Source organism: Gavialis gangeticus, unplaced genomic scaffold (assembly GCF_001723915.1).
Source record: "Gavialis gangeticus isolate Ggan-Ray unplaced genomic scaffold, GavGan_comp1, whole genome shotgun sequence".
Classification (NCBI taxonomy): Eukaryota; Metazoa; Chordata; order Crocodylia; family Gavialidae; genus Gavialis; species Gavialis gangeticus.
In genome coordinates this window covers 16,671,389-16,694,189 of record NW_017729006.1, presented here as the reverse complement: position 1 = coordinate 16,694,189, position 22,801 = coordinate 16,671,389, and the positions used below count along the sequence as shown (strand labels likewise).

Sequence of the window (22,801 nt, the reverse complement as noted above, 5' to 3'; positions counted from 1 at the left end):
TAGAAACTATGAAACAAAAACAAAAAAAAAAAAGAGATGCAATTAATTTAACATAGAATATTTTCTACCATGCAATAAAATAGGACATTCTTATTCAGTTTTCTAGTCGAATCATTTGACCCTCTTTGCTTTAATTATATCCGATTTGAAAATCTAATGCCATTAGCTGAAATGTGTTGAGGCAGCACCAAATGGTAGCATCATCCTCTTAGCCATATCAAGTTTGTATTTATACTATAAAAGTAAATGCCTGGATCAGGGAGAATCTTAAGCTCAAACTTCAATATCTTTAATATCTTTTCACTTAGAATGCATCTTTAATGTGTTGACAAACCTTTTTTTTTTCCCACCCCCTTTATAGAACTGGCAAGAGAACTCAGTGGGGCCTAATAATGGATGGCTGGAACTCGTTAATACGTTACTATAAGAATAACTTTTCTGATGGATTTAGACAAGTAAGTAGGTTTTTTGTTTTTATTTTTGCAAAAGGTGGTTAGTAACTATTGTTCTATATCCTTAGTGTATATGTTTCTGTTCCAGGATGCTATAGATCTCTTTCTTGGAAATTATTCAGTGGATGAAATAGAACCTTCCAGCCCTCTACATATCAAGAAGGACTGGAAATTTTTAGCTGTGAGTATTTAATGTATTTGGTTCACATTTTGGAAACCATGGGTGCCTATACACGAGTACAGAGGCTGCTGCTGTGCACTGGAACAGTGACTGTGTCAGAACAGACTCAATTAATCGAGTGTGGCAATTGCCTCGCTCCAGCAGCTTCCTGTGTCTCATGTATCAGCATCCCCATGCTGAAAAAATGGCAGGGGTGCTTGAGCTAAAGTTCAGATAAGCTTTCGTTCAAGTGCCCCCGCTGCCATTTTAAGCACAGGGATGCTGATATACGAGACACAGCAGCACTTTAGAGTAGCTGTCGAAGCCAGACAATTAAAGTGCTGTCCCCTCCCACCACCCCTGGAGCACACATGAAAGTACCCAGTGTCCTTTCTTTCATTTGCTTTATTGAACATTTTTTTTCTGCTTGTAGGGGAATTGAGCTTGGGTCAGGGCTGTTGAACTTCTAAGCAACTAGAGGCTATAAGCCGTATGAGCCACACTGGGGAGGGCTGCACCAAGGTGTGCCACTGGCCCCAGGGCTGAGCACTATGTAGGCTTCCCACCATGGCACTGCATGCCTGTGTAGGTACCTCCCCTGCTGCTGCTGCTGTACTGCTCAGGCACTTCCCCCTTTGCTGCTGCCATATTGCCCTGCCCTGTGGGGAAGGAAGGGGAAATTGTGGGAGGGAGGAAGAGCTTGCAGCCCCCAGCTGCTGTTGCTGCCAGAGCAATAGCAGAGAATGGTGCTTGGGCAGGAGCCTGGGGGCAGCAACTTAGCCCCTTGCTAGCCTATGGGCCCCCAGTTGGACAGGTCTGGTGTTGGTCATCTGTGGTGTTGGTCATCAGCTCTGGCAAAGCTGCTGGAGGACAGAGAGGCCATTTGGCTAGGTGTACCTAGGTCTGTTCTCAGTCCCTTCTACTTACCAAGGAGATGAGGTCTGAAAGGCTTAAGCATCCTCTAAACTGGGGCTGCCCAACTTTCAAGTATTTGGGGACCCTAGCAGAGGCCACACCAGTGGGGGCCAGAGGAATCTTAGCACTTCCTGCTGCCCCACTACATCATATTTTCCAAATCTTTCTGTTGCACACACTCCCAGGTGCCCTGACTTACCCTTGCCTTCCTGGCAGTAGGCTCCTTTGCTGCAGCGTGCCATTTGGGCATACTTGTCTTTGGATTCCCTGACAAACCATTTTATCATGGGACAAAGCACAGTTGTTCAGACCTGCATATCAGTCCCAGGACAAAACCTAAAAAGGTTTAATGGGGTAAGAAGTGTTAACAGTTTGTTCTGGGACATTGTGAAGTGTGTTTGAATGTTTGGTTATCCCAGGATTGTATAACTGAATCAGAGGCAGAAAAGGAGCAGTTCATTCAGCCACTCCCTAAACGCAGATTGGAAGGGTGATATGTATTCATGCCGATCTTGGGACCCTTCTGTTCCAGGACAAATGTAGGCAGTTTGTCTTGGGACAAATGCAGTGGCCTTTGAAGCATAATTTAGACTGCCTTTGAAATTCAGACCAACTACAAGGGTAATTTTAAAAATCTTTGAAGGATTCTTCAAAAGGAAGGAAACTGGCTAACTTAATGGGTTTTTTCCTTTTCTTTTCTCTTCAGTTGCCTATTATTATGGTGGTTGCTTTCTCAATGTGCATCATCTGTTTGCTGATGGCTGGTAAGTTGTGCTCTGGTCCTTTTTTTACATAGTTCAGTGCAATTAACTGTTTAAAAAGTTGTTCAGTAGATACACGCTTGTTTCTCAGTTTACACGAAGTGGTTGTTCAAGTCATAGCTCCAGATTTGAAAATATACTTCTAAAATGGTACAAAGTCAGTTCTGTTCCCTTGGGTGGAGAAGGTCCAGGTGTTTTCATGGAGGAAACAGCAGAAGGAAGGCATCTGATTGTTTATTATAATATGGTGTGATGACTCCATTCTGTTTTCTTGATTTTATGATGGTGACTTGAATGGGGCATTATCCATGGCCCTAAAGGACTTAATTTTTAATCCTGTAATATTTATCATTGGAACAGGATTACTAACCCTAGTAGCTACACCAAATATGGGCTGCTTCTGTTTGTATTAGGTGGCCACTTAATGTCCCCAAACACTGTAGTATTGTGCTCTTTAAACAGATCCAATTGTGCCTCATTTTGCTGATAGGCTGTCACCATTTTGCTGGCAGGTGAAGTATTTGCTATGTAGATTGTAAATCAGTCTTTAAACTTGGGAATTCTCTGCAGAGCTGTATAAATGAGCACTCTGAGTTACTGTAAGTGAACATTTTGCCTTTACTTAACAACAGAACATTAGCTTTTTACACCAACAAAATTATTTTAAAATCTGTCAGCTACTTGTAAGGAAATCAGCAATAAGTGGTATGGGGAAGAAATTTTCCTTTAGGAAGTGGAAAGCTGATCTGAAACTTTGATTCTGGGTAATCAAAGCTTTCTGCTGAGTGTGTTGATTCATATTCTGCTGTCTGACTAAATATAATTCCAATTACTGAGTGGGGGGAAAAAATCACTTGTGTTTGTTTGATTTAACAGGTGACACCTGGACTGAGACCCTGGCCTACGTGCTCTTCTGGGGAAGTGCAAGTTTTGGAACTTTTGCTATCATTCTTTACAATGGCAAGGATTTTGTAGATGCACCAAAACTAGTTCAGAAGGAAAAGATGGACTGAATTTGTGTGTGTGGAAAGCGGCTTGGCATGGAGGACTCCTCAAGCCACACTTGGAGTCTCTACTGACCTGCTTTCCACACCAAGTAGTGGTCTTTTTAACTTTCTTCTTTGCTGGGAGATAACTAAATTATCGGTTTGGTGGTGGTACCTTACAGTTGAGATCTGATTTCAGTTTGTCACAATGATCTTTGGAATATTGCATTAGTTGTGAAGGTTGCCCTCCATAACAAAGTAAGTCTCATGTGGAAGTCACAATGATGCTGGTGTTAGGTGTGTTTTGGTGTATAAATAGGCCTACTCAGCTGACAGGTGAGCAGGGTAGTTCCAGCCAAGCTATGTGATTTTGATGGGAGAGGTCTGCGGTGCTGCTCATGTGTCAACATACCCAGATGTTGGAGTGTTAATATAGACTCAAATCATGTTCTGAGCTAATATAACTTCACTGTAAGAACAGGAAAGTGGAGTTTGCTTTCTAGATCTTACAGTTGAATTTCATTTGTCATAATAGTTGATGTGAGCAAGAGTCCTATTTGTATACATACCACTCTGTTTGCTCCAAACATAAAAAAAAATGTGTATTAATGCTTTGTTTAAAATACGTGTTGTCTTTTGATGCAATATTCAATTAAATCATTGTTAGGGAGGGAAGAATGAGACTGTGATTAGACATTTCTGAAGCAGCAAATGTCGGCACTGCCTAAATATTGCAGTCTTCAGACAATACTGTATTACAGTTTGACAGCTTAAGCATGATTCAAATTCAAATACAAGTTGTCTCAAGATATAAATGAAACCTAAGAATGTAAAACTCCTTCTACTGTGTTTATTGAACCCTTTTATGCTAAAGGTCCAAAGTACTACTGTATTTTAAGAACAGTCACCATAGAGAAGATGCACTCCACATTTGTTTTTTGTTAGTCACTGCTTCTATACATTTTGGGGTAACCTGTGGAAGAAAACTCTGGGGAGATGGACTTCTCTTTAAATTCCATTTTTTTTGCACTTGGGAGCAAAAGCAACTTGCTTTTCATGCATGATGTTGTAACACTTCTTAAAAAAAAACAAACAAATTACTAAGCTACAAAAATAACTTGTATTGGTTATCAATAAATGTGTGTCTTAAACTTAATGCTTCCAAGCTGTATTTAAAAAAAAGATAATCCTAATCAAGGACCAATTTTAAAATTTTGCCATTTTATTTTATATGGTTTCAGGAAAACCAGACATGAAAACTTGCTTAAGACGCTGTGCATTGTTTAATATTTCTTGTAAGTACAGCTGTATATTCAGATTGCAATTATGAAGTTTAAATATTAGAAGAAAAACTAGGGTTAGCACAACTGTCACTGTTGAAACTAGTACACAAAACTGATGCTGCAGTGTATCATTGTGTTATGATTGAAAATATGTACAGTTTTTTTGCAATGGTAATTGTTCATTTTAACCTCAAATGTTTCTGAAGGCCTCTCTGGGTTTTGTTTTTAAACATTACCTGTTATCTGTACATTACCTACACTAGTAATGAAAAAGCAAAATACCTGTCTAGCTTTTTAGATACTATAATGGAAATATCAGTTGATGGTTGAACTGGAAATTTCTCTAACTTAATCTCAGACACAACTGCATAATAGATAAGTGTGCACCATAGCTTAAGATAATGATTGGAAGGTCTCACTAGTGGGGCATTTTGAAACATGGCTCAAGCAAATCTTCTGTGCATGCTCTGTTTAAGAGTTTGCAACAAAGACCAAACTTGAATGGTTAATGTACTTATGTAGCAAGACCTGATGTATGTTTTGAGAGTTGGAAGGGTGTCTCTCCTTCAGTACTTTGCAAAGTGTGTATTTCTAAATTCACATATGGTGTACTCCATAAATTACAATAAAATTTCAATCTTTTCTAGACCTTTTTTGTTCTGTATTCCCTTAGAGGTAAACATTTTTAATTGTTCCTTATTGGCAAGCAGCAGTCAAAAACAATGGAGAAAGGACTAATAAGGGGAAAAAAATACAAGGTCCTACTATTTTGCACTTAATTTTAATGGATGATTAGTATGTGAAAATTAGCATAACAATTCTCTCTCCTTTTTGGAAGCAAGCCTAGAAATGAGTTGGTTATAATAATTCCCTCCCCTTAAGCTTGTTCTATATTGCCTACAGAAGTGTGAGGTATGAAGACTAGTACTATGGTTGGCTCCTTCTACTTTTTTTTTGCTTTATATCCTCTTTTTAACCAAAAACAGGACCAAGAAAGTGACTACTCATATGTCCTGTATCAAACCACTCACTCCTGCAACATTTCAAATTTTATTTCAGAGTTTCTGTAGATGTTTCTGACCATCTGTAGGAGATAGGTGGGGTCAGAGAACTGGAGCATGAGGGGTGCGGGGAGAACTACAGCATCTGACACATTAAATATAAAACATGAGGAGGTGTAGTGGTTTTGAAGGGGTGCAACCACCCCTTCTTATTGAAAACCAGCAGTTAGTATCTGACCTGTGACAGCTTGACTGAAGAGAGGAAATTTATTTCCACAATTTTTGTTTCCCCGACAACTCTTGTTACCTGCTGTCAGGCTCTTGTCCCTTTCTCCCCAAAAGAAAACCCCAATTTTATTTTTTCTGGATTGGTTAAGAATGCCAAGGAAAGGTCTGCACAAGGGAGATATCGCACACAAGGAAGCAAATGAAATTCTAGCTGCCTCGCTTCCCAGCACTGGACCCACAGCCAACTGTGCTAGACTTGAGGAGCCCCCCAGCTAGGGGACCCCTGACACATTCCCAGAATACAGGGCATTCCCTTGCTGAGAGGTGGCTGCATCAGCCAATCAGCCACGAGGGGTATGTCTCCATGACCAATTGGCAGCAAGGGCTGGAACCATAGGACCCTTTGGCCAATCGGTGACAAAGGGTGGAGCCACCATAAGAAAGCCATATCCCTCCTCCCTGGGAGCTTTTCCTCCCTGTGCACTGACCCGGCTTTAGGCACAGCGAACAGAATCACAAGGACAAGTGAATGACATATACTTCCACCAATTAAATGAAAACAGGACGGGGACAACGTTTAAAACAAGGAGGGCTGCCCTCCCCGCTCTTAAGTTTTTTTTCCATTGTTTTAAATGTTTTTTTGTAAGACAAAGTCTTTGGCTGCAGCAGCGTTCGGCAGTGCGGCTTCCACTTGGAAACCTCCGGGTTTCTCCCACAACTCCCATTCATGCCTGTTCTGCCCCCTGCGCTGGGACCCGCTGCTCCCCACCCCCCAGTTGAGCAGAGAAGAGCAAGCAGCCAATGAGGCCGGCTCACCTCCCCCCTGGATTCCAGCTGGGGCACGTGACTGGAGCCCGCCACTTGGGGGCCGAGCCAATCCAGTGTCCGCTGGCTCCCGCTCCGCCCAGGAGCCCACTGCGCACGCGCACCGCTTGCCAGCGTTGCTTGGCCTCCCCCTAGCCAGCAGGTGGCGGCCGCGCGTCTCCACGTACTTTCGGCGCCGCTTCCGCCCATTCATTCGTTAGTAGCTTTTGCCGCTTCCTTGGCGCGAGCTCCTGGCGCGGCCTGGTCTGAGGCCTCCGCACCGGGCTCAATTTTTTTTATCTTTTTTCTCCGGCCGTTTGCTTCCCCCGCGCTTGGGGAGGCCGTCCCGCGGTCCCGGCTGCCGCCATGAAGCTCGTGAGGTGAGGAGGGCACGGATGGAGCCGGATTTAGGAGCAGGCCCCGGCGGCGGGGAGTGGCGCGCGCCAGGCCTGAGCCTTTCCCGTCTCCTGCCTCGCACCCCCAACCCCCGCTGCCCCTCACGGGGCTTCGCGCTCCTTCTCTGCTCCTTTCCTCCCCTTCACCTGCCCGGGTCACACTGTGCCGGGACGCCTGCGAGGGGCTTTGGAGCCCCGCCATACGCGAACATCGCGCATGCGCACACGGCCCTGCGGTCGTCGCTCCCAACGTTCGGTCCAGGGGGGGTCCCGTGGACCGAACGTTGGGAGCGACCGCGGCGCTAGCCCGTGTGTGCGGCGGGGGGGCGCATGCACGCGTGTCCCCTGCCGCAGCAGGGTTGCCGAACTCAGGCAGGGGGAGTCGGGGTGTCCATCCCTGCCTCTGTCATACCTGCGCAGAACTCCCTGGAAAGGGGCTGCAGGTCTCTGATGGATTCCTACATTATTGGGTGCTACTGTGAAGACCCCTAGCATCGTTAACGTGTGCTCATCACGGCCTTGCCATGTTCCATCGTTAGGATGTGTTTTTAACTGTGTGTCAGGCACAGAAGATGAGTGTTTTTAACTGTGGTTCGTTCCGCAGGTTTCTGATGAAGCTGAGCCACGAGACAGTCACCATTGAGCTGAAGAATGGCACGCAGGTGCATGGCACCATCACAGGTAGGAGGCTGCAGCTGCTGCTAAGGCATGGCTGGAAAACCGCCTCTGTCTTCCTGAGCAACTCCACCGCCATCCCTAAATAATGACTTTTCAGGGGACATCTCTTGTGAAATGTCTGGTGGCCAACTTCCTGCGATTGCCCCCCCAAGGACTAGGATAAAGAATGTCAGTTCACATTCTTCTTTATTTGTCTATCGGTGGTGGGTGTTCAGGTAATAAAGATGTTTGATGTAAGGTTAGCAGTTGGTCCAGAAGACAATGAATGGATGTTTTGGACCTCTAATAATCTAGATCTCACCTGAATACAGATTGTTAGGGCTGCCCATAGTGGTCATCTGGACCCTCTCTGGTCTCCTTTACAATAAGCAGCTGTTGCTAAATGCCAGAGTAGCAGATACTTGCAGTTTTTTGGTTGCTATTTAGAATAATAAGTATCTTCTTTATGGGAAGAATAAATCATTGAAAAAATCCTTACCAGTCAGTTCTGTTATGTTCTGTGTCTCCCTCTGACCTTTTGCTCTCATGTGTGCCTGGTGGCCCTTAGTGCTGTCGGCTCTGATTATGCTGCTCGTCTACATCATTTGCTTTCCAGTGTGTCTGTTAACATAACATACTCCTCTTGCTGGAAACTGATGCTTGCAGGCCACGACTCTGTCTGGCTTTACAGGTAGCTGGGCTCTTCTTTATAAGGGAAGGGGCTCTTGCAAGAGCCTGGCTGCCTATAGAAGCCACAAGGGCCATGGAAGCAGAGCTAAGCTAGCACTGACCTGCCAGCTGTTCCTGTAGACTCCCATGAAAATGCTTTGAAGACTCTGGTTTACAGATCATAGATAGTCATGGTAATATATCAAGAAGGAAGAATATTATTTTGTAATATCGTTTAACTTTTTAATGAGTTGTTTCGGGAGATGCTGGGAGCCAGTGGGTTGATCATAAGAACCAGGTCTCAACACACAAGTGGCTGTGGCAATATCCCTCTTGGGTCTTGTCTATACACAGACTTGCACTGGATTAACTAAAGGTGTGTTTACAAAATTGATTTAAACTTGTCCTCCACTTAAAGTCTCACCAACATAGTGAGAATGCTAAGGGGAGAGAGTCATCCCCCAACTCTTCCACCTCATAATTCTGTCAGTAGAAGTGTTTGTGTGCATATAGTTATGCCTGCATGATACATTTTTACATTTATAATTTATTTTACTTTGCCAAATGAATAAACTGTAGCCACACACAAATTTTGATGCAGGTATGGGCACCTGCTGCATGGGTTTTTGCCTCTCTTACTTTGTAAGCATAGCTAAGTGGCAAGACTTTTTAAGTAGCAAAACCTTAGTTAAACCAGTACAGATTTCCAGGGAGCTCTAAAACCTGAGCTGTTTTGCTACACTTGTATCACTATAAAAGTATTTCCAACTTTATCAATGCTTCCAGGTTTAAAGGTTAACTTTTGTATTGCCACAAGCATTCACAGCTGTAATAGTTGCATCTTAACAGTAGTAGCACACTCCCCAGGACTAGCTCCCCTTCCACTTTTAGAGGGGCTAAAATTTTTGTTTGTCTATATCCCTCTTCACTGTAATCCTGTTTTTTTCACAATCTTATATTATTAAGAGAGATTTTTATGCCATGCTGAGAGGGTGTACAAATGTGGACTGTAACACGGTTTTCTTAAATGACTACTGTATGGAACACATCATCTCTTTGTGGTTGAAGCTCCTGGAGATGTAGCTGGTGTTTCAGTCTGTTGGGTTGTCCTTTAATGGCTGGGCCACAGAAGAAAGCAACTTTCTGTTGCTGTGAGCTGAGTAATCGTTTTTTTGCATCAAATGTGAAAGACCTGTGCTGGAGGTTCAGGATTCTTGCATTTTTAATGATGAGGGGAGAGGGGTTGTTTGAAGAACAAATATTAGATTTGCTTTTATGTAAAAATATATAATATAGGAAAGAGTATACAATTGTATATATAGGAAATCCCAGAATTAAGGTTGTCCATTAGTTTTGTCTCCTTATCATAGCACTTACATGATTGGGGTATTCTCCCTGCAAGCTACTGCCTGGATCCAGTGATAGGATGAGCAGTGCTTAAGGAATAAATTAAATTTATGCCGCTAGTGAGATGTGTTGAGTGAGATAGGGGACTCCAGGAAGAGTGGAGATGATTGTGTAGTTAAGGTAGCTGTTTGGGTAAACAGGTGCCATACCTGTTACCTTCACAGTAGTGAGTCACAGTACTTGCACATACTGATATCCTTAAATTTGATCATTCTGCTAGTCAGTCCCTAGTTGCTAGTCAGTGTGGCGTTTGGCAAATTTTATTAACTACATTTATCAAGGGACATTCAAAGATGCGTGACCTCTTTGGCTTAGGTACCGTACAAATACAGAATGTTCTGCTTCAAATAACCTGCAGTTTAAATAGGCGAGGCAGACCCAGACTGCGGGGGGAAAGAGGTACTGGGGCAGAAGCCAAGTGAATAATGTGAGGACAGCAAATGATGATGGTGAATGGTTTTGTCCAGCATAGATGATAAGTAAGCATTTTCCTCATTTTTTTACTTAATTGATAACATAACAATGCTGTTTTAATACAATTGGAATTGTCCAGCATGCTAAAAGTAACTGACTTCTAGGTGCATATAGAATCATGGAAAACGAGGGTTGGAAGCGACCTCATGAGGTCACATCTAGTCCTGCCCCCTGCTCAAAGCAGGACCGTTCCCAACTAGATCATCCCAGCCATGGCTTTGGACTAGGATTCTTCTTTCCTAAAAAGTTTTTTTGTTGTTGTTGGTTTGTTTCAGGAGTGGATGTCAGTATGAATACACATCTTAAAGCTGTGAAAATGACACTGAAGAACAGAGAGCCTGTACAGTTGGAGACATTGAGTATTCGAGGAAATAATATTCGATACTTCATTCTGCCAGACAGCTTACCTCTGGACACCTTGCTAGTAGATGTTGAGCCAAAAGTCAAATCCAAAAAAAGAGAAGCAGGTTGGTTTGTGGCTACATACCCATTTCTTTTCATTACATATTATAAGGATTTTTTTTTCCAGAATATTTGAGTTCTTGAGCTGAATTGGCAATAATTTTAGAAAACGTGGCTAGAATATTTTCACTTCCACATATGGGAGCCTGATGTTGGCTTTTTCTGCAGGATTCTTTGAGAACACATATTTCAGATACATAATAGTACTCAAAAGTAAGTATTTGTAGATGATTCATATTCTGCTAATAAAACTTTTCTCTTAAATTTCATAAGACCTTTTCCCTCTGCGATTTTGTATATGTGGTCTCCTATTACAGAAGTTTGAAAAATATTAAACTAGAAAATTCCAAGAGAAGATTTAAAATTAGCTGGTTATTTACTTTTGAAAAGTTTTCTAGGAGCCTTTTAAGTGATGTTAATCAGATAACAGAAGAGTCCTTTCTTAGAGGATAAAAGCAAATCTTTGGATGCTGTACAGTACGGGTGTCAAACTCTGCTGGCCCCATAGGTCCCCATTCTCCTCGGCAAAGCTGATTTGGCAACTGTTCCAGTCTTTTTGGGAGCTGCACTGTAGGCATGTGCTTTAGCCAGTCCAGTGGAACAGAGACAGTATGTGGTGTGTGACCCAGAGTAGGCAGCGCAGTCCAGCTGTAATGGCCACTGTGTGCAGCATAACTTCCATCCTGGCTGGACTGTGACATCTGTTCAGGCTGCTCCAGGATCTGCATTGCATGTAGCACGGATCCCAGACTGGCTGGTGCATCTGGTATACTGGTGGAGTAGGAGAGGGTCCATGGGCCAGATTTGGCTCGTGGAGCAGCCTCACACCAGGGGCATGCACCATGCCCCATGTGGGTCTGATAAGCCCAGGGCCAGTACTAGATAGAAGGGCGTGTGTTTGGCACCCCTGCTTTCGTGTCTCTAAGATTCTGACTTTTGTAAGAAGCCAAGTTGTATTTAAGCAAATGGGCTTCAAGCTTCAGTGCCTATCTACCAACCTCTTGTTTTTGCAGAATGTGGTTCTTGCTTTTTTCATTTTAGTATTTTTAAGCAAAAAATTGTAAGACGGCACTAAAGTTGTAAATAGTTAAAATTAATTGAAAACTAAATTAAAGGTCAATTAATTAAATTAGTTTTAAATAAATATTTATAAGTAAATTAAAGCTAGTTAAGCCCCACATTCATAAAAAACTTGTTACAACCAGCAAAACTTGGGAACAGGCAGGGATACGCATAGTCTAATAGTTAGTTTGAGACTTTGTAAGTCATAATATCCCGTACTGTTTCTATTTCCATTTCTCTACAGCAGTAGTCATCTCTCTCCTTCATAGTAAATAACACCTTAGGCTGGTTCAGTGAATGTGACATGTAGTATCCATTGGGTAAAGTTCATAACTCAGTTGTTTGGATATGGGGTCTGCCATTAATATGAGTAAGGTGGTTGTAGGGTAGTTCCAGTCTGTCTAGGAAACTTAGGTCAGGCTTCATGCAACATCTTGCCACTCCCTTATCTGCTCTAAGTTAGGGGTGCTCAAACTCCAGCCTGTAGGCCAAATGCCACCTGAAGAGTCACTGCATCTGGCCCACGGGGCTCTGCACACTAATGGCCACTGGTCCCCTGCCACCAAATTTCGGGAAATTTGGTGGCAGGGGATCAGTGGCCATTAGTGTGGCCTCCTTTCCCCCCCACCCCAAATTCCCAAACCCAAAGTCAGTCCACACCCCCTTCCTAGTCCAGCGACTGTGGCTGGATGAAGCCCTTTTTCCCCCTCTGTGGGTCGGGCCTCAGCCTGGGCTACACCCCTCCCCCCTCTACTGTGCAGCCAGATGGTGGCAACCACACTGACCACAGGCACTGGATCAGAGCCACTATCCAGCCTGCAGTCAGTCTAGGTGCTGCCCATCCAGCCCACTAGGAAAAAGGTTTGAGCACCACTGCTCTAAGCAATCTAGTGATCCTAGAGTGAGTTAGAAAGAGTCTGAGAGATTTCTTAAACCTGTGTGTGAAATCTACAATGCAAGAAATTGGTTACATTTTCTTCCTGTGTATAAAGATGAACTCTCTCTCCTGAAAATGATTGAGGTTAGTGTAAAGAGGGTGTGATTTATAAATCAAGTCCAGGTACAAAATAGTACCTTTTCATGGAAATGTAAATCATTGTAGAAGTTGAGTAGAAGTAATTTTACAGTAATTCTATTGTTTCCAAGTCTGTTTGCTAATTTTCAATGCTTTTCTTGTTCCACACAATGGAAAACTAATTACACAGAGGAATTGGTGAAGCAAATACAGTTTAGAGGGCTCTCAAAACACAACTGGAGAGAAAAGTAGATTTTCTTAGAATCATACCTGTTTGTATAAGAGGAAAACAGACTAAGAGGAAATTTCAGAGGAATTTATACAGAGGAATTTCAGAGAAGCATGTTTTGAGCTTTCAGTATTTTCAAGGTATTTACCCTTGCAGTCCATTTCAAGTTGTTGGGACCTTAATGTATAGAGTTCCTCACTACTTGTTAGAGCAAAACATTCAAATCTTTTGGGCACATCCAGTCACTACAATAACAATAACAAATATTAAATATTTTCATGTGTTCATTTTAGCTGCTTCTGCATGGGCATTGAGTTAATCCACCAAAAAGTAGAAGACATGGGTCACATATATATGTCATGCTGCATGTTTGTGCCAGGTTTAGTTACCTGCTGTGCAATCCTTCATTTCCTTCTGTTTGCTTTGTCAAAGACTTTTGGTTGAGGAGAGAATGGAAAAGCACTATTGCATGCCAAAATATTTTAGGCTGTGGTGTATACAGGTTTTTTCAGTTCTCCATATGAGTTCCATAAAAACAAGGAATGTTATGGTCAATAGCCAACTAAGTTAATTAGAAATCCCAGCACGAATGATCCTAAAATGTAACTAGGACATTTCAGTTTGCTAATCCTCCATTAATAATGTTCCTTGCTGATGTTTTTTACAAAGCTAAGCCATTTTTTCAAATCTTGACAGTATTTAGTTTCTCAGTCCATAATTAACCATGTTATGTGCCATAATTAGAACATCCCTGTCAAAGGATTAAATACCCAGTCCCCTTTCCGCAAAACTGGACCCTATCTGTGGCTAGAATGCCATGGCACAATATAACAGAAGTGTTGTGTTGCATATGTGCAAAACGGTTCTAAATCCTATTACATGAAGAGGCAAGATTTTATGGGACGGTTCCTTTTGAAAAACTGCACGGACTCCAGCGTAGCTTCATCAGTAGCTTGCTTACTCTTGGAGTGATCTTGGGAGAAAGATGACACTTCTTCATAGTAAATAAATGTTATGGTTGTGTATTAGGGTTTTTCTTGCCTTTTGGGTGCTGAGAGCTTCAGAAAACATGGCCACTTTATACAGGTGCCTAAATGGGAGATGGCCACTTCTAAGAACTTGGCTTGGCATTTAAATTGCATTATGTAGCTTTGACTACTTACTTACTAATTTGTAATAAAAGATCTTTTTACCCTAGGTAATATGTTTAATTGTAATAAGCAGCATGAGAAGTCTTTAATGATCCCATATCTTGCACATGTAAATTCCAGTTTCTGTGTAATTGCATTTTATCCAAAGGGAGAAAAACAGACTTGTTGGCTCTGCAGGCCCTGTGGCCTTTTGCCCTGCCCCCTGTGTGGCCAGCAAGGCCGCTTAAGGCCAGACTCTGCCTTTGTCGAGCGTCGTCGTCGACGACCGAAGCTGCAATGGGGGGAGCAGAGCAGAGCAGAGCACAGCAGAGCAAACGGGCTGCTTACCTTGCTGGGCTCCTATGGCCCCAGCTGACCCCCTGCCCTTTGGGTGGGGGGCTGGACGCGATCCTCTTCCGAGGTCCCTGCCAGCCAGCCCGAACGTACGAAAGTAAATTTTGGGTCTTTAAGAAGAGGCTGGATGCCTACCTGGCTGGACTCAAATGAGTCCCTTTTCTTGTTTTGGGGTTTTGTTGTTCTCCCGCCCTGGCGGGGGGTCGGGCTAGAAGATCTACTAGGTCCCTTCCGACCCTAAATCTATGAAACTATGAATAAAGCATTCATGGCATTTAGAAACAGTTGTCAAAGGAATGTAATTCCATAATTATCTGAAGCAAAACTGGAGTTGAGAGTGAATTTACACTTTGGACAAAAGTTAAGTTTGAGTTTTGGTAGCATTATATCAAGCTGCAAATTTTGTACGATAGAGCACAATGCTGTTTGCATTTTACCCTTTATTTCAGGATAAGTTTTATACCTAAATAGACTTTAACTTGTTCTTTGTTTGGTTTGGTCAGTTGCAGGAAGAGGCCGTGGCAGAGGTCGGGGTAGAGGCCGAGGCCGTGGCAGAGGAAGAGGCGGTCCCAGGCGATAAATTCCAGAATCGTTTGGGATGTGGTAACAGGGCCTGTTCTAAAGAAAGGTTTTTTTTGTACAGCTTTTGTTTACAATGTCAATTTTTAATAAACACAACTGTGGAAAAAGATGTTTCTTCTTTTGTCAGCCAACCTCCTATGGGGTCTTGTATTCCTAGGAGTGTGGAGGTTTAGTTCCAAGCATGCCATTTTGATGTTTGGTCAAGAAATGGACTTTTTTTGCTAGCATATGCTGTAATTTTACCCTTTGCCCATCTACTGGGTAAGTTGCTTGTTGATACGTTGTAATGATTCTCAATCAAAATGAACCCCTAGTTTTCTTTATAAAACTTCATCATAGTTATGGAGCTTCACTAAAATATGGTAAGAGTTAATACTCTTAAGTATTTGTTCAATGAACATCAAAGCTGACTCTGAAAAGTGTAGATAGAATTATACTTTCTGCTAATTGAACTTAAATTTTACTTCCTTTATCTTCCTTCAGAGATAGAAATGAATCGGGTCTGTAGAACCCAAGGATTGTGGCATCTTGTGATTAAAATTAAATGTTATCCTTGCACATGAATGTGATTGAAGCTTTTGTGTTGGGTGTCTTGGGAAGCTACCACAAGTACATTTTTACAGCTTGAAGGCATGCAGCTATAAGTGACCCTCTAGAAGACAAGAAGTGCATGCAGTACACAGTTACTGAAAGTAGGTATTTATTGTTTTTGGAAACATGAGAATTGACACAGCTAATCCTTAAACCTAAGCCAGGGGTTGGCAACTTGTCATCTCCTGGCCAGATGCAGCTGGCAATGATTTGATCTGGTTTAGGGAATCTGTGGCACGGATGCTGCCCATCCCCTCTGCTGCAGAGCTTGTTGCTCTGCTGTATGTGTGATTACCTTTGCTGCAGAAGGGCTGAGGATTGGCAGCAAGATTAAGTGCAGGCAGCGGGCCACTTTTGAGGGTTGGGGGGTGACACTTGAGGCCTGCAGCAAAGGGCCAGGTTGCAATGGGTGGTCTGCATCAGTGAAAATTTGCCATTGACTCTTACAGGATGGCATTATTTATCTGGGAAAAACTTGCTAGCAACCTTTTTCTCAATAGAAATCCAGTTGATAAAACATGAATGGTAAAGCTATGTATTACTTCAAAATAGTACGCATGGGAAAGAGTGGCTTTCAGACTATTCAGATGTTTTCCAGTTTCTTAAGAACTTGTTTTCATAAGGTGAATGTAGCACTACAGAGTGAGACAATTGTCTAACAGTTGCAGTTAACATGTTGGCAAATGTACACTAATGAGCATGTCATGAGCTGCCCTTCTTTGTGTTTACGTGTCAGAGACGCTCGTAAAGTTGCTGCTTCTGCAGACAAACTTTTTTTTTAAACCACTGTGGGTGCTGCTAGCAGTGCTTTTTTGTAAATAAAACAGACAAGGTTCAGCTGATCTATAAATAATTGCTAAGAATAATGGTTGCTGGGGTCTCCAGAAAGTGCACAGTTTTTGTATCTGGTAGTAAACCTTTTACCAAACCAGTTTTAAATGTTCATGCAACAGTTGATCTGTGTTCCCTCTTCAGTCTCCTTTTGATAAAAATTGCAAGTGCACCTAGTGGTATGCACATTGTGGATGAAGCCACCAGCAGTCCAATAACTGCCAGAGCGTAGCTGGGATAATCTTTTGTAACCAGTTGACCCTGCAAGGAAGAGACAAAATTTTAGCACAAAGCAATTATGTAGCCATTCCTTTTTCTAGCCTGTAAAAAATGAGTCTTAGTTACTACCTGAAGTGTTGGCTCTTTAATTTTGATGGATGGCAGTTTTAAACTCATGCGTGGTTTTGCTAAGGGAAATTAGGTTGTAGAAAGCTTGCAATACACAGTTGGCATTCTGTGAGTTACTGAAGTTTGTCTGCAAGCTGTTTTCTTTATTTACTTTGCCCATTGTCACTAGTTAGAAGATGGCAAAAAGAAACAAAGCTCTTTGTGGTTATGTGGAAATACTTGGTATGGCTCTTGTGGCATAATTTTTAATTATTGGGAAACCTTAATGCTTATGAAAGCCTTTGACTTGAACAAAAGGAAGATTCTTTTCACTTTGAAACTGTATTTCTGCATTCATTCTGGATTCAAACCTGCTGCGCAGATTTTCAGCAAGGCATTTTGATCTCCAGCCCTCAGAAGAACAGAGAAGACCCCATGTTGGAACCAGGAAGGGACACGGGTCAGTAAAAAAGAAAAAGAAATACCTGTGTGGCATCCCAGGCTTGGTACTGCAGTGTTCCTGTGAGGATGTAGTCAGTGATGTAAAATATAAACAGGCTGATAATTAGCAATGGGCTGGCAAAAGCCCACATGATTTTCCAGTACCAACTTGGTTTGTGTCCAATCATCAGATGAAGGTCTTCTTCAAATCTGTTGAAAGAGATTTTGATCTCTCCTGTTAGATTTTTTTCATATAGTACCCTATTTATTTTCTGCACAGGATCAGGAGATGGCAATAACTGAGGAGAGCTAAGGGCCCCTGTTAGGAAAAAGTATATTTTGAAAGAATAGGAATTAAAACAGGCAAACCCTGTTCACAAGTCCAGCCTAAGTAGATAAAAATACTGTGTTATAAACAGTTACAAAGAATAAAACCCTGCAAGATAGTCTGAGTAAAGAAAAATATATATGGCCAGGCCAGAAATGAGCTGGAACCATGCCTAACTGCAGAGAAATTGGCTCACCAGGATCATATAGTAAGATCAAGAGGCATTTAGTGTGCACTTGGCAGAAGCAGTTCACATCAAGGAACAATACAATAGCATCGGGGTGAAAACTGACAACTCTGCTTTAAACAAGTGCGGAAAGTTTCATGAATAGGTCAGAAAGTCAGTGTTCAATTACAGCTGTAAGAGACATGCTTTTGTACCCAATAGAGGCAGAAAACTTTAAGCATATGAAAAAATATGCTTCTAGTATGGTACAATAGTCCAGGGTTGCTTTTGAGAAGCTGTGGACATGCTAAGACATACCACATTTTGTAAAGTGATGAAATGGATATGAACTGCATGGAGTAAATATTGCATTTCTACTTATTTTCCATGGGTTAATTTGCTTTAAAAATGTGCTTCATTGAGAATATAAAGAACAGCACATTGACTGCAGGTGCATGTACTTGTGCTTGAAACGTGCCTTGTTGGCCCATGCGCTTATTAGAACGAATGTGTTTGGCCTGTGCAATACAGCACAGCACTTTTCTTTGCAGTTAGGAACTTTTTTCAGTTATGATCCTTCTCGCTTGTGCGTGTGCTCACTCGGGCATTGTTTTGATCATTCTGTATTGAACCATTTGGTGTAGTAGAGGAATTTAGACACAGGAGGCAGAGCAAATAGGGAATGAGTTAGCCAGGCTGTTCATTTAAACAGCAAGTGCTGTTCACTTAAACAGGCCTCAAAATCATGCTACTGAAGGCAGCAACTTAAGATTTTGTCCCTGATTTGAAGGAAAACCCTGAATAGGAAGTAGGAACATTGAGGAGGCTTTCCTTAAAAGGTTTTCCATTATAAGAGTATCTGTTGGGGTGGGCCTTGCTAATGGACTCATCAGGTTCGAGTCTCAAAGTCTAATACATCTGAGAGTTGCCAAGGCCACTTGGGAGCTACTGTAGCTCAGTTACACTTCTGTGAAGGAGACAACAAAATGGTCTCTTTCCCCCTAGACTTACCTCCTTTCCTAGCAACAAATGCTGCCTCACCCCTACGGCTTATGGGGACAAGGGGAGACTTGCCAAGGAGGTGCCACAGCAGCCAGTTATACCAATGTCATCCTTCCTTGCCTTAACAGGCTGAAAGGGCAGCTTAGCCTTGAAATCTGAAAGAATTCCCCCCGCCCCCCCCATCCTGGGGCAGCTACCCTGGTGTAGAAGTATGTCCCCACTGTCCCTGCCTGCACAGTAACTGTTAAAAGAAACAGGAGCCTGAGCTCTTACCTTCTTAGCCCATAAACATAGCAAACAGCAATAGTTTCCACCAGCACAATGAGCAGCAGAGAGAGGGTAGCTGCATAGTCATTGAATATGTCAAACCAGTAGTTCCCAGCTTTCATGGTGAATGTCAAGCCAACAATACAGTTGATAAAACACACAATACCTATAGGAACAAAACAAACTATTTTAATCATAACCAAAAGGTTAATGTTAGGGGTGGTATCAGAAGATTTATACTGAATAACAGATTCTGGGAGCCAGCCTGGTTTTAATGGTAAGCAATGGTTCTGTTAAGGGATCCAGTTGTATCAATGCCAGATACCTTTGACTGAAAATAAATATCCAGATTAGGGACTTCACTCTGGAGAGGTTTGCACTAAATTGTTGCTGTATGTAACTTGCATCATGAAACATTGAAAACCATCTTGCCAACCAGGTATGTCCACGTTTGGAGAATTATTGCTTTGCTTCGCACACCCACATGCGCACGTGTGTGTACGCATGCACGTGAAACAATTTTTCAAACATGGATGCATACATATATAATGCACTAAAATTGGATATAGTGAGTAATGGTAAATATTCAGGGCACTCATTATAGCAATAACTGGAGAGGCTGGAGGTAGTTTGAATTAGCTATGTTTCTCATTGCTTGTTTCCAATTTTAATTTCAGACACTGTATCTTTGTTTCAACAAATGTGATGTGACTTTGGACTTCCATAGCTAAAAGTTCAGGGCACTTGACAAACATCACTGGATACAGACTTTGTAGGATCCCTGTGAGGAAGTATGGGAGTATAGGGTTTTTTAAAATTATTATTTAATAGCTATCTGTATTTCCTGTTACAACCATGAAGGTGTGGTGTGGCTGCTACTGGATAGGGACAATATTAAGCTTTATATTAAATTATTTCCTTTCAAAAGATACTCTCATTCTTCTGCTCACAATGGTCAATGCTGACCAATGCTGGGTTGTGAGCGAAGCATACTGACTATGGGTCATTTTTGTAAATGCATATAAAAGCATCAGTACATTATTTAATCAAGCATATACCTGCCCCCCTGGCCTTTGTTCTCTGAAATGATGAGAACAAAAAGTCTTTGAATTGCTATGGTAGGTTCTGCTCTGCCTTTGAAATAGCTTAGGAATTCCAAATATAAATGGATTATTTACGAGGGAAAACTTGATCAAAATATGTGCTGAGGTTCCAAAAGCTTAGATCACATTTTTGATGGAAGCCTCTTGCGATTTTTTTTCCAAGCAGCAGCATAACTTCAATGCTAGAAAATTTCTAAGCCAATAATAAGATCAGAGAAATTCAAATAAATAGAGACTTCTGCATGCTTGAGCTAATAACTCTCACTAGGATGCCGTGAGACACCTTTCTTTAGGGTGCTGCACGATATTAGCACTTAAGCATGCAAAAGCCTATATGTGATTTACAAAATAATCCATAGTATCAAAAATAATTCTGATGTGTTGTGGTCTTTCTGGGGTTCTTGGCAACAGGCAAATTTTTTTTCTTTTTTGGCTACAGAAAAATAAGTGAAAGCTAAGAGTTGGCATTTTCTGAGGGGTACCTTGAATCTAACCAGGTTGTGAACCCCTGGCTTAGGCAAATCAGTTTGAAGTTCATTCTACTAATCGTATTGATCAGTCTGCCTCCATATGTCATGAATCTCTGCATGAAACATGATGATCTCTGCAGGGCTTAAAGATCTATTGTTGACAAGTACTGTTTAAGAGCACAGCATTACTGCTGTTTTCAAAAGCAATACAAGACTTAAGAGAACATATTTTATGAGTTACGACTTCTAACAATTTTTGAGAAACTTCAAGCACCATTCTGGAAAGTAAGCAAGAACTGCACCAGCATGTGAAACATGCATTTCGGAAGCTGTACCTCATGTAATGGACAGAGATGTGGGGATGGATTCTCTCAGCCTTTCAGTGCCTGAGCTTGCAAGAGGCTGAATGCCTTCCATTCCTCTGTGTCCATGGAAGTCATGTTCACTCAGAACTTTGTGCTGTGGGCTTCCACATCTCTGTGATTATGTATTCAACTCTTACCCAGCCTAAGCTTCTACTCTGTGTGGGTAGAAACACTTTGTTCCATCCAGGAAGAGCACACACCAACTGCAAATGCTTCCTCCACCTGACTAAGGGTTTTTAAACCCAAAAGCTTGCTAAGAATTTTTTTCCAATTAAATATTTAATTTGGTTTAATAAAAGATATCAGATTCACCCAAAGAACCTTATCTGACTGTCTACAGGCATATTTTGGAATGTGGAGGCATCTTACCTGAAATGACTTCTTTGGGTAAGTGGGTGGAAAGGAACTTGCTATCAGTCAAAGGAGTGAGGATAGCTGCAGTGTTTCCCAGCATGCTGCCAATGCCCAGCATCAGAAGCATAAAAAAATACAGCACTGAATACAGCTGAGACACCTCCATGTTCTTAATTGCTTCCGAATAAACTATAAATGCCAGTCCGGTTCCCTGGACAGCCTGCCAGTGGTAAGAAAGACACAGCATTGACAAAAGAATGATCAATTATTCAGCCAATAGTCCTGTTTATGTTCCCTGATTAGTAGAAGTTAAAATATATGAGTAGACAAAAGAATATGAACTAGATAGGAAAATAATAGCCTTAATGCCTAGCTCTGGTACTAACACTTTTAAACAAACAATAAATGAAAACCTGGCTGAGTTAAGGCCAGATTTTGCTACTCTTACTTGTGGTGAGCAGTACATTTCTCTTCATGAAGTCCCAAGAGAAGCACTCAGTTAAGTCCTACTCAAGCTTGCTAAGGACCATGAGAATCTAGTCCTTAATAATGACTGATGTTTCGCATATTGAGCTAACTTTGATCTTTGTTGGCCTCTTAATTATGCAGAATTAGCAAAGTCCACCACACCACCAAGAAAAATAATGGAACCAAATTCTGTGATCCTTACTCATGCAAGTAATCTGAAGTAACACATGTAAATCATAGCTCAACTTGGATTTAGAAACTTGAGTAATTCCACTGACGTCCTGCATTACTTCAAGTGTAGAAGAGGTAGCCCAGTAGCTTCAAGGGGCCTTCTAACCTGTGTAAGAACTATTTGCGTGATTAATCATTGCAAGATTGATGCTAACAAAACAACTGGTGCTAACGAACATTGACACTAACGACAATACTTGGCAAGTTTCATGTTGAAATTTTTGGACAGACATTAACGTTCTCAAACACCACCATGAGGTAGTTGTTCCCAATTTTACAGATGAGTTTAGGCAGAAGTGTCAAGACACCACATGCAGTGTAGTCAGACATGGGTTCAGAAATATGTCATGCTTTTCTGCAGGCAACATGGCAATGCTCTGACTAACCAATAACTAATAGTCAACTAATAGTAATATTAAAAATAATATTTTGATATAATAGTAATAACCAACTAACAGCATGGAAACAAGACACTAAATAGTGTGGGTATGAGGACACAGCTTTGTTTTATACCATTTGTTACTGGAAATGCACAGGAAATATTTGCATCGCTTTTGCTATCGTTCTATTATGAAACTGTCTAATGGGTTCAGTGAATTTTTCAGGGGCAGCCAGTCTTATATAGAAGCATCCGTAAATGTTGCCGGACAGTAGATATCGTGTCTGTTTTTCTTCTCCTGTCTCGGAAACTACATCGACAGTCGGCAAGTAAAGTGGTTGTGTGTGACTCTTAACAATTATGATCTTGCCAAGAATCATTAGCTAAGAGGTTACCCAATGCTTGTGATGTATGAAAACTATTACTCTTCTTTATGTATACTCTTCTTATAT

At 41.7% G+C, this 22,801-nt stretch overlaps 3 protein-coding genes across 3 annotated transcripts in view; 2 read left to right on the top strand and 1 right to left on the bottom strand.

Annotated features, from left to right (window-relative positions):
- The window catches only part of SACM1L (SAC1 suppressor of actin mutations 1-like (yeast)), a 30,085-nt gene extending 24,882 nt beyond the window's left edge, over positions 1-5,203 (top strand). Inside the window, exons 16-19 of the mRNA XM_019508886.1 lie at positions 362-455; positions 541-633; positions 2,234-2,291; positions 3,165-5,203. Of these exons, the coding sequence (XP_019364431.1) occupies positions 362-455; positions 541-633; positions 2,234-2,291; positions 3,165-3,301 (382 nt within the window). The 3' untranslated portion in view covers positions 3,302-5,203. The remainder of the gene's footprint in view (positions 1-361; positions 456-540; positions 634-2,233; positions 2,292-3,164) is intronic.
- Positions 5,204-6,797: 1,594 nt separating this feature from the next.
- Positions 6,798-15,133, top strand: SNRPD1 (small nuclear ribonucleoprotein D1 polypeptide). The gene is made up of 4 exons (XM_019508883.1): positions 6,798-6,970; positions 7,590-7,666; positions 10,468-10,659; positions 14,948-15,133. The coding sequence occupies exons 1-4, from the start codon at positions 6,957-6,959 to the stop codon at positions 15,022-15,024; spliced, it is 360 nt and encodes a 119-aa protein (XP_019364428.1). The 5' UTR covers positions 6,798-6,956; the 3' UTR covers positions 15,025-15,133.
- Positions 15,134-15,715: 582 nt separating this feature from the next.
- SLC6A20 (solute carrier family 6 member 20) overlaps positions 15,716-22,801 on the bottom strand; it is a 45,711-nt gene continuing 38,625 nt past the window's right edge. The window contains exons 8-11 of the mRNA XM_019508882.1: positions 21,287-21,491; positions 18,986-19,145; positions 17,261-17,426; positions 15,716-16,709 (exon numbers count right to left, since the gene is read on the bottom strand). Coding sequence (XP_019364427.1) covers positions 16,560-16,709; positions 17,261-17,426; positions 18,986-19,145; positions 21,287-21,491 — 681 coding nt within the window. The 3' untranslated portion in view covers positions 15,716-16,559. The remainder of the gene's footprint in view (positions 16,710-17,260; positions 17,427-18,985; positions 19,146-21,286; positions 21,492-22,801) is intronic.